The following is an 11396-nucleotide window of genomic DNA, read 5'->3' on the forward strand; positions in this document are numbered from 1 at the left end:
GGAACATCTGGATCCAACTCCTGATCACATGACCAAGAGGAATCAGACACTGCGGAACATAGAGCCTGTATTTGCACTGAGAAAAAAACTTTGCGTGGTAAACCTTAAGTTGAAACATGCTGCAGCTGTACATACTCACCCTCGGCTTGTTACCATGGATCCCAGGTAATAACTGTGACTACTGAGGTCATCTTATTACAAAAGTACAAAAGCCTTTGCAGTTGCGGATAATTGTTAAAAACAGGATGTTTAATGTTGGGCTGCAGCCTCCTTCCTTTGTTATTGTGCTTTTGGCAAATACTAGTGCTGTAATGTAAATGCTTTTTATGCTTCAATTCCCTTCGCTATTTTACTACTTTACTGTATTAATCCTTTGTTGAAAACAGACTAGAAAGGTTGTTAAAGCTGCCGCTTACTGCAGGAGCCGGAGAGAGCTTTTGTGTTTTTGTAAATCTTCCAAGCTTCTGTACTGTTTGCCCATTGGCAACAGCATGTTTGATGTTTATTTTGTCAAGCCTTCAAAAGCCTGTGTAACATAGAGGGATAATCCAATTTTGCAATACGAAGTATGGAGAGGGAAGTTGGGGTAGAAAAAGTGGATTGTAACAAAGGAAGCTGAAGCCATAAATGTGGCAGAAGTATTGCTTACGGCCGCTTTCACATTTGCAGATAAGAAGTGTCCTCTGTGAGTAACTGTGCTGTTCGGTTTGTTGCATGACGCAAAGTTCAAACTAGCTCCAACATTCAATCATCTCCACTTTCTATCAGCCTCCCTGTGCGTGGTAAAAACCGAGGAGGAGTTTGCAGTCCTAGAGGGTCAATCTCTCACCATCCCGTGTCATTACGAGCCCCAGTATGCCAGCCATGTAAAGTACTGGTGCCAGGGGAGAACCAAAGAATTCTGCACCACCTTAGCTCGAACCGATGACACCAGTTCGGACAAAGTGAGTATTTTCGATGACCCGACCCAGCAGGTGTTCACAGTGACCATGAAGAACCTGAAGGAGGGGGACTCGGGGTGGTACATATGCGGCGTGGAGATAGGCAACATGTGGAAGGCTGATGACATCACTTTCACCAACATCAAGGTCATTCATGGTGAGCAATCAGTGGATTCTGTACAGATATTTCTTTCTTGAACCGCAATTCAAAACAGATTTTCATGCATTTTCTTGATCATTTCTGCAGGTATGTCAGTCCCGCACAGCAGAGTGAGTGGGGAGGAGGGAAGCAGTGTCACAGTTGAATGCCTCTACAGCGAGAGATACAGGTGCCTGATTTTCATATTAAGCTTATTGTCAATGTGCCATTTTTCTAACTAGTCTATCACCAATAAACTTTAAAATTGTTTAAACAGACCCGATCTTACATCAATAAACTTTAGAAAAATGCTTATTTGTTTGAAATCTTCACATCAAGTCAGTGCTGGTGGACAGTCAGCAATTCCCTGACTCCCCTGTGACTGCCTGCCAACAGAGAAAGTGAGAAGAAGTGGTGTCGGAGCGGAGATTGGAGCTCCTGCCTGACAGGTTCTGGGGGGAGCAATGAAGACACTTCAGTGGCCATCAGCGATGACAGAACTGGGGCTTTCACTATAACCTTAAAGAAGCTGCAGATGAGAGATACTGGCTGGTACTTGTGCTCTGCAGGGCAGCAGCAGATAGCCGTGCATGTGCAGGTCACACCACGGACCACTACTGGTAGGCTGACAAAGACACTTCAATTTTATATACAGAGTACAAACTAAATGTTCTTTCATATCCATTTATTGCACTGAATGGGAATCTGGACAAGTTGGTTTGTCATTTCTGTTTCATTCCTTATTGAAACGGCACTAACCAAGATTTTTTTCAACGTTAAAGTGGCATTAATTGATTTAAAATATTAGTATTTTATTCAAAATTCAGTTTTTGGCCCCTGTTCACAAGCGAGTTGCTGCTTTTAGCCCTTTTCAGACCCGGGAAATTTAACATTTCCAACTCCATTCATCAGTTAAAGTAACAGGGCCTTTCAGACGCAGGTCACTTCGCATTCATGCTCCTCATGCCTTCTTTCAGACATACCTACCACAGTTAGGAACATGATTTGTCAAACACATAAGATTGGGAGATTGGACATTACCTCAAATTATGTGCAATGCATAATAATGAATTAAGAAACAATAGACTAAATCTAAACTAGTAGCAAGCATGTCAAACTGAGAGGCCATAGCGTGAGATTTACATCATTTCCATCATCTCAACCCTTTATTCTCTCTTGAAGCTGCATTATCTTCATTAAAAGATCTCATCAGTATGTAAATGTTTCATGATGGGATAAAATTCATCACTCAGAACAACTTATTCCTTTGCAGTGACCCTTCACCTCTAGAGACCAGTGAGTCCAAACCATATCAGCAAAATGTCTACAACAGCATAACAGATCCACGGCGTCCCCTCGCTGTAGAGGTCAAGGGTTGAGGTTTTTCCTTCAATTTGTCACCAGTCTGTATAATATCTGAGCAAAATTGTATGGCATTCCATCCAAGTAGAGATATTTCACCGGAAGATGGTGCACCAACGAACAAACACTCTGATCAATGTTGCCATCCCAACAGACTCGCTGTTTGAAACCCTCCCAAAGTCCTTAAAGTCTGTTTAAATAGCACATTTTAGGTACAAAACGCAAGAACAATTCAGTGACTGCATGGCCTTTTCTCAGTGTCATTTTGCAGCAGCTGAATGGAGAAGAAGCCGCTTTAAAGATCAATATGTGTTTGTGACAGATGGCGGGGGGTTCTCAGGTCTCCAGCTGTACAGGGTATCGATTGTTACAAGTCAGGAATATCAATGTTTTAAACCCTGCCGCAAAGAGTTTTTCTTCATCTTCAGCTCCATGTATAATATCTTTATCTTCAGCAGCAGTGTCCATAACCTCCCCACCTGCACCGCAGCAGTCTGTGCTGTACCTGCCTCCACCCAAAGCCATCGCTAAGGAGTCCTGGAGCAGCCACGGGTAAGAGTTTATTTAGGATGTATGTGTTCAGTTTAAATGCATGTTGAAGCTGTTTGAACTGCTTTGTGTCTGTTTCAGTCGCATGCTGGAGCCTATTTTGGTGTGTTCATCCCTGATGCTCCTTGTGGGTTTGGTTATTCTAGGAAGAAAGTTGTGGAAACTGCACAGTAAGGCGACGTCTAACTTCCTCAAATTTAAAATATATAATGTGTGCAATACAATGCCACCAATCCTCTAAAACGCGTGTCAAACTTGTTCTCCTTTGCACTAAAACATCAGATAAACTTAGACTTATTGTTACTTCTCGGTAATTATGCTATAAGTTTACTGGTCCGGCCCCTTTGAGATCAAATTAGGCCGTATGCGGCCCCTGGACCAAAATGAGTTTGACACCCCTGCTCTAAAACATAGAAAATACATCAGGCAAGATAAGATAACTTGCATCATTTTTTGTGGCTCAAATGTCCTCACTATCCATTTTCTAGAGGTGGATCCTGTGCTAAGACAAGTTAAGGACATTAAAGCGAGATTCAATGTAAGCCCTCCATTATCATATCTGTCACTGTTCTATTAGATCCTGTTCAAAAACACCATTATCATTAAAGACGTCATTTTTCTTCCTGTCTCCCGCAGGAGTATCCGGGGGATGTAGGTGACTTGCAAAGTACTACGGTTGTTTTCATTAACAAGGATTCCCAGGACGTATACTGAGATCAGTCTGAGCGGTGTTCATACTTACTCTCTGTTACTGAATGTAAATTTTGTGTCAGTTTACTGCACGGATCATGCGCTGTCTTCCCTGTATTTTCTCTGTAATACATGCTATCCCATGTGACATGTTAAGAGAGTTAAGTGTTTTGCTTGCTGCTTTCCATATACACAGTCCGCAGATCTCATTTAACTGAAACTGAAATTCCTCAAGATGAATTTGGCCTCTGTTCACTGTGGTTGGCAACTTGCAGTATATTTTTTTTTAGCTTGATACTAGTTTTAGACTGAATAAAATAACAACATAATTGTGTATATGAGTCATTGTTTCTTCGCCACATGCTCATTTATAAGAGGAAATTAAATCATAGCGCTTTATTTTACAGTGCCATAATTTCCTGATCAATAATTATGATTAATGGGAGAATTACAATGGCTGCCTTGCGGTTTGTGCCTCTGCCATTCAGTCAAGCAGCAATTTACATCAATTTCTCCTTCTGTTATTGAATTATGGTGTTGAAAAATGTCCAGGCAAGTGCTTTTGCAGAAAATTACAACATTACAATGAAGCTGGCTTTTGACCTTTGGATCGAAAATTTCAGCATTAAATCCAATTAGACATTTGTGTGAATTACTATTTTTTTTTGCACAATTAGTGTATGAATTCTTAATAATTGTGGGGCACACAGGGAAAATACTTAATGTTTCTGTGGTAAACTTACTAGCTAATCTCACACAGCGGATGATAGCATTAACTCCAACTTAATGCTGTAATTGCTAAATCAAAAGCTAACACAAGTGCGTAGCACGGCACGCAAACAAACCCGAAAGCTAAAAATCTTGAAAAGGTGAGCAGTTTCAATTTAAAGGAGCAGGTGCAATTTTTGAAGCTAGTATCAACTTCTATGAGAGTGATAAGTAGTTTTAGTTTTCTTAGAGGAAATAGATCGTCCGTTTTAACAAAACTCGGTTTGACATTTTAAAGACTTTCTTTTTGGTCTCTTAACCATTACGAACTGATGCTTGCCAGTATAGCTAAAGTCCTGTCCACATATCTACTAATTATATTTGAAGTTAATCAACAGGTAACACCAACCATGCTACTCTAGACTGCTGACTACCTCAGGTTTAAGGATAACATTAAAGATAAACATGATTTTTAGCAGTCTATCTGTTCCACACTGCTGCTTGTTGCTGCAAAGAAGTAAGTGCAAACTGAAGGAATTTTAGATGCAAGCTGGTAAATCTCATCTGCCTGTAGAGCCCTCGGGACTGACATGAGAGAGACAATTTCAGTTATTGTTGCTGTAGAACTACACTGCAGTGCTTATTTCATAACATAATAATGAAATGCCTAATTAACACATTAAGGCAGAGATGCAGTGGGACAGAAAACTTATGGGGAGAGAATGCAGATAATGTGAACATGACTGAGATGCACTTATGCTATGACAAAAGACAGACTAGATTGAAATGAGTTCACAAATTACCTGAGAGAAACAGGTCTACGTTTCATGCTTGAACTGTCTGTTCTCATTCTGAACTGAACTGGAAATTGAACAGACTAATGAGACACCTGAAAGCCAAGAGTTAGCTGGACCTTGAAAATGTTAATATTAATGTTTGGTTCACCTTCATTTGAAGACAAATCTGAATTTAAAGTGAGATGGTGTCGTGTGTCTGCACCCACGTCCCTCCCATGCCTTATGGATTGAGGTTTCTTCTGCAGTGCTTTTCCTTTTCAGTCCTTTGTGAGCTTTTGAGCATTTTCCTGACATTTAGTGTTTTTTCATGCACCACTTTAATTACTGTTTGTAATAGTCACATTTTCCACTTCAGAAAAAGCTTCAAGTTAAAGTACAATAGGTTAACATCACCACAGAGATTAAAATGACACGAGCCAATAACAACAAAACACTCCTTGCAATGCAGACTCCGTCTTTTTTTTAAAAATTGGCAACAGAACCCGTGTTTCTTATGGCCAGTTCTGCTGTTACTGGCAGGGCTTTTTGGGAAATGTAGAGCTCAACAGTTTTTATTGGATGAATTGTGTAAATATTGTCTGTCCTTAATTTATGAACAGAGTTTAAAATTCAAGACTCTTCTAAAAGTCAGAGTAAATGAGTCTTTGTTAAATATCTGTTTCAGTGAAAAAATCTAGTTTTTTTCATTGTTACCATGTTTGTATTTTAAATGCTGAAAGACACATCCTGTGGGAGCATTTACATGTACCAATGACAAACTAAAAAAAAAACACAGATTCTGACTTTATTCTGGGGTTCTAATGTGTAATAGACGTAAGGAAAATATTCCTTGGACGTTGGGGCTTTTTGAATCATTATTCACTTTTAGAATCGATTTTTGATTTGAACTTGTGTATTACAGCTTGTCATTGTATAGCACTGAATAATTTTTGCTGTTGGAACAGAGTTGTAGGTGAGCTGGTGTGCTTGAGCTGCAGTGAGTGGGGATGGATGGGTGTAGAAAAAGGCAGAGACCTCATAGAGCCATGCATTCAAAAGGTGGCCATACTGTAGAGCAAAGGTCACTAACTGGTGGACTGCAGTTTGGATCCGGACCTAGATACTGTCTTATACGGACCTGTAATCAGCTTTTCCAGTGTATACAGCATTGGTTAACAGCTTAGGAAACACACAGACCAATTATGTACAAATTCAGCCGTCCTTTGTGACACTACTCAGTCAATGAAGTCTCTGCATTGCAGGCGCTAAAGCTAAAGCTCTGTGTTCAGAAAACAGTTGAAAGGCGAAGGACAGAAAAAAAAGTGACACTGAGAGGAAAGTAGCCCTGCACATGCTGACCATGTTAGGCTCAGCAGCTTTCTCAACTGTGAACATAATTAAAACTAAATATCGTTCCCGACTCACCAATGAGCTCCAAATGTGTTTGAGAATGACCCTGACACCATTCAGACCACGATTCAGAATACTGGCAGGACAAGATGCAGATCAGTTCTCCCACTAAGCAGCAGGAATTTAAGTGGAGTGATATAAGACAGGCAAAAAATGTAAAAATGTTCAATAGTTAAACTTTTAATGCAGGAAGGGATCATTTTCATGAAACATATGAAACATGAAAACTTCATAAATATGTAGCTTTGATACATGGAGTCACATTTTTAGAGTTTCAATCAATGAAAGGATAATAATTTAATTGTGTGGCTTACTTTAGCCCAATATTATTATTAGCTGGTCACCTAATTAGGTTTTGACTGCTTTTTTTACAGTATATTCTCAGCCAGATTGCTTTGTAAAAGAGCTTACCAAGCCTAATAAACCTAGCATGGTTAAAAATCGGTAAAACAGAAACTTAGTTTAGAACAAGGGGTAAAGATAAGAAACCACTGCGTCATACATGAATGTGGGAATTGTCTGTTAAACATTTCTTTGTGTGTAAGCACTTCTATGACTGTAATTATTAAGTACATTGACCACCGCAGGGAAATAATTACATTCACATTACTATAGTAATGTTTAGGAATCGTCCTTGTCATCATGGATACTTAATTCCACGCTAGTTTGTAATAGGATTTGTCGTTTTTAATTAAGTTAAATATTTGCGGGCTCATCATGTGCTGTCATGAATAAATGAAGTAATGGCACCCCAGCAGCAAGATAAGTCAAAAAAATTCAGACAATAATAGAAATCTTAAGTGTTAAAAGACAGATAAAGTAGAGTAAAATGTATGAATAAGCAGAGAAATGAATAAAACAAAAAATATAATCAATTATGTAGAAACGAGACTAAAAGACGGACTTTGGGTCTGCTTTTAAAATAAAAACATTCTCTGCTGCCCTCAGGTCTCAATGAAGGCTGTTTCAGAGACGTGGGTCATATTGACAAAAGGATGCCTCACTGTGGGTGTTTATTCTGACTCTCGGCATGATTAAAAGGCTACTAGTTTATTCTGTAGTGTAGATACATGTGTATGTATAATGTATCATTGTCTGTTCTCCTCTCTGTAGCTCATTCTTTTCCGGCTGAGTTTCACCACTGTCTTGTCTCCTCAGCGTTACAGGGACTCCATCATTAATCTTAATGCGTTTGAAGTGGAATCAGTTCTGCCACTAGATGGAGGTCAACCCTGTATGAAATATGTTCTTTCCATTATGTATTGCTGGTGTCTGTGTGCAGTCTATTCATGCACAAAAAAATGTTCCTTTGTTTTCCTGACCACACGCATTCTGTAAGAAAAAAAAAAGTAGAAGAAAAAGCAGGAGGCTGTTGCTCATCCCCTCAGAGCTCTATACAGAAAAACACAGGATTACAGCGTCTAAACATTCATACATTGGTGATGTTTTCTTTATTTTTCAGTCTGAAACCATTCCAATTCCTACTGATGCCTATGTGAATTACAAATTACATTTCTGTAACAGTTCCCTTGAGTCTTGGCATTTGAGGGCATCAACAATCAATACATTTGTACTCACCTTGTGCGCAGCTGCTGCAGATAATAAGGCATCAGTGGGAAACATGGAGGGCCAGGCTGAAGGATGAGGCTCTTCTATGCTCTGTGAAAATTGGTAGGAGGGCCAGGCATTGCACGCGCATACATGGTCCCCATTAAATGCTGCACTGTTCTTGTTCATGCAGGCCCAAGTGGACAGGAGGATTAGGAGGCTTCTTAATGAGGATAAAAATAACTTAATGACTTTCAGAAACATGAAAGCCTGAGGTACACTGCTGTCCACAAACTGATAGAAAGCCTTTAAGAGCACTGCTTACACCACTAGAACTTACATTTGTTAGCATATTTTAAACCCCATCTCCTCTTCTTTTTTTAAACTGTGTCTTGGTTCAGGTTTTCTAAACAAGTCCACTGCGAGCTGCACAGAGAAAGGGGCATAATTTGCCTCAGTGTTTCTATAGTAACGGCAGATTAAAAACAAAACACACAATACAATGGTACCTTACCAGATCCCATTCAACCATCAGATCCAGCGTGACTTACCAGAGTGCTGCTGGCGCCCCTGAGAGAGTGTAGCGAGGCTGGAAATGAAGGACACAACCCGGCCCTGCCATGGTACAACACATCTGAACTCCCCCGAGTGCATCTCTATTAAGGATACAGCCTCCGAACACATTTTCCACTGTACTACCATTTATATTTCAGCCTGTTTGGTGACAAAAAACGGGTTACAGTTTTGTTTACTTTTTGTTTTTGCTTCAAGGTCCCTGTATACAGCCTTTGGGTGTGCAAACAATAGTGTAATATCCAAGGCTGGTTTGTTACGGTTAAGAGCAAAAAGCGGAGCACCTTGAAACCGAGATGAGCTTTATAAAGGATAATAACACCACAGACTCTGCCACCATAGTGGTATTCAGAATGAGCAAAAATATTTCCTGTATGAAAAGAAAAAACATTCCTCTCCAGTGTGCAGAAAACTGATATGAATATAATGATAAGAATAAAGCTCATATAAAGTTGAATCACATTCAAAAATTGTTTTCCCCTCCTTTTCCAGGACTGTGCATTTCTATGCTACTTAAAAAGGGGTAAAATTGTGGATTCCAGTACAGTTGCAGATACATTTATTAATAGTTTAAATCAGAAAATTAAAAAGAGATTACACACTCAAAGAGGACCTCAGATTGATCTCTGAGGAATGCCATAATACACTTAACAAAACACTAATATCTTTCAACTGCAGGAACTTGCAACAATCACAAAGTGACATGACATATTGTATATATGATAATTACAGGAATTGCATGGAATCAGCCACTTGAGCCTTTCTATTGTTGTGAAATATCAAACAGCTTTGACAGAGATGTTAACTCAGACTGCAACAAAATAAATAGTAGATACTGGACATGACTACAGAGAGGTGCACTACGACACAAGTATGACACAGCCGGGCTTCCTTTCATCTGCTTCTGTCAACAGTCTGCATATTTCCATCTTCGCACATCAACCACCTCCATCCCTTTCTCACTCCTGACAATGAGGAATATGTGACATTAAAGGTGTGCAATGCATTTATTTTACTGATTAACCCAACCGCTTCTTTTTAACTGGCCGCCACACTGTAGAGCTGTTAAACTTTAAACTTCATATATTTAAACATGATATTGTACTGAAATGCTTTTAGGTCTGACGTTGTCCCATAATGCAGGACATCACTTTAATTTTTGGCCGCATAAAAGTGAAAGTAATGGTACTGTTTGTATATTCCCTGTAATAAATAACAGTAGAATAATCCATTTTCTAATCTGTGCTCTATTAGCTGTGGTACCAGCAGGGTAAACGGATTTAACAGAAAACATCAAAACATATTTATGCATTTTCTGCATCAGCAGCTGAATACTTGTCGAGTTACCATGGCAACATGATGCACACATTGGGCCATACTGAAACTACACAGGTTCATTCAGTGGTTTTATTAATGTACACATCAACAGGTTTATCTGTATCGGTCATACGGAACCATCAGGAAATAGTTGGAAATCTCGGAACATAGACTGCTCCGGACCAGGTGAGCTCCACAGTTACCATGCTAATCTAGCCGGGTTAAAAGAACTCTGACTTCAGGCACAACATACCTCACTAACCCACTATTCTCGCTTCCCTCAGTTCTATAAGGAAACAGACTAATGAAAGATTGCTGTGTCAGACTAGAGTAAATGGTGAATTTAATGGTGCTGATGCCGATATTTGAGAGGAAAAGACTACAACATGCTGAGGACATTGAGAGGGCAGAAAATATGGCATGTTGTCTCAGAGTTTCACCAGTCACTACTCAACTTTTGTCTTCCTCAAGTTTACCCAATCAGCATTAAAGAAGGAGCTTTTCAGAGCTGTTCAGAAGTACGTACCCTGGAGGAAGAACACACACTGCAGCATTGGACCACTAAAAAAAAAATTGCGGCCAGCTTAACTTTGAATGGAAGCTGTCACGCCTGACGTGCAATGACAAGTACTGGGCATCAATTTGTAGCTTTATCTCACTGTCTTCCATTAAAAATGACTTTTGGACAGTTGCTTCCCCCCCCCCCCCCCCCCCCCCCCTTACAGTCTGCACAAACGATAACAATGTGCAATATAAACTATTCAAGAGACAATCAGTGAAAATATGGGAGATTTTGCTGGAATGCTGACAAGATTTTTCCATCTGGGGATGCCACAGTGGCACAATACTGCTGTACTTTAAACACTATGTACAACATTTATAAGCAAGGACATTCCAATAGTTTGAGAAATCTGAGATATCTCCAGGTTGTAAATAATTAAAAATAACTTTCAATTCAAACATCTAAAAGCCATCATAGGTAACGTACTATCCGGTGTGTTTGTACATTCTCAGCCATGGATACAGAACAATAGTCTGTCTTGATGGACAGTGGATGGAAATTGCCCATTTTATTTTCTAAAGACTGCGCATCGCACCTTTTTTTTTTTTTTCTTTGTCAAACCGGTACAATGCCGTCTCTTGGGGCTTAAAGTAAAAACAACAGTGTTCCAATTAGCTCTGACTGAGGATGTTTCGTAACCACAACAATGCGTCCCACAAGAGGCCCTATACAGTCTTAAACTTTATGTAACTATGCATTTGAGATCATAGCCTCCTCACACTAACATGGTGAAAAAGATGTAAGGCAAAACAGCACAAATTGCATAACATCATTGTTGATTCACATTCATGCGCCCACACTGCAAACATTTAGCAGATTTT

General features: G+C 39.6%; 1 protein-coding gene across 2 annotated transcripts; it reads left to right on the forward strand.

Annotated features, from left to right (window-relative positions):
• Positions 1 to 4015, forward strand: pigr (polymeric immunoglobulin receptor). Of its 2 annotated transcripts, none has more exons than XM_022205110.2 (8): positions 1 to 165; positions 769 to 1098; positions 1189 to 1270; positions 1477 to 1700; positions 2898 to 2994; positions 3073 to 3161; positions 3480 to 3529; positions 3628 to 4015. In XM_022205110.2, exons 1-8 carry the CDS (start codon positions 117 to 119, stop codon positions 3703 to 3705), a joined length of 999 nt encoding a protein of 332 aa, XP_022060802.1. In that variant the 5' UTR covers positions 1 to 116; the 3' UTR covers positions 3706 to 4015. The 2 variants fall into 2 exon arrangements, with proteins under 2 accessions (XP_022060802.1, XP_022060803.1); XM_022205111.2 differs by having other exon boundaries at positions 2901 to 2994.
• Positions 4016 to 11396: the final 7381 nt, after the last annotated feature.

The sequence above is a fragment of the Acanthochromis polyacanthus genome, chromosome 9 (assembly GCF_021347895.1).
Source record: "Acanthochromis polyacanthus isolate Apoly-LR-REF ecotype Palm Island chromosome 9, KAUST_Apoly_ChrSc, whole genome shotgun sequence".
NCBI lineage: Eukaryota > Metazoa > Chordata > Actinopteri > Pomacentridae > Acanthochromis > Acanthochromis polyacanthus.

Bases quoted from the DNA above. Each gene is read 5' to 3' on its own strand.
- pigr (XM_022205110.2), top strand. From the start codon at position 117: ATGCTGCAGCTGTACATACTCACCCTCGGCTTGTTACCATGGATCCCA. The intron at 1,271-1,476 runs GTGCCTGATTTT...GCCTGCCAACAG, and splicing joins CTCTACAGCGAGAGATACAG to AGAAAGTGAGAAGAAGTGGT. The intron at 2,995-3,072 runs GTAAGAGTTTAT...TGTCTGTTTCAG, and splicing joins GAGTCCTGGAGCAGCCACGG to TCGCATGCTGGAGCCTATTT.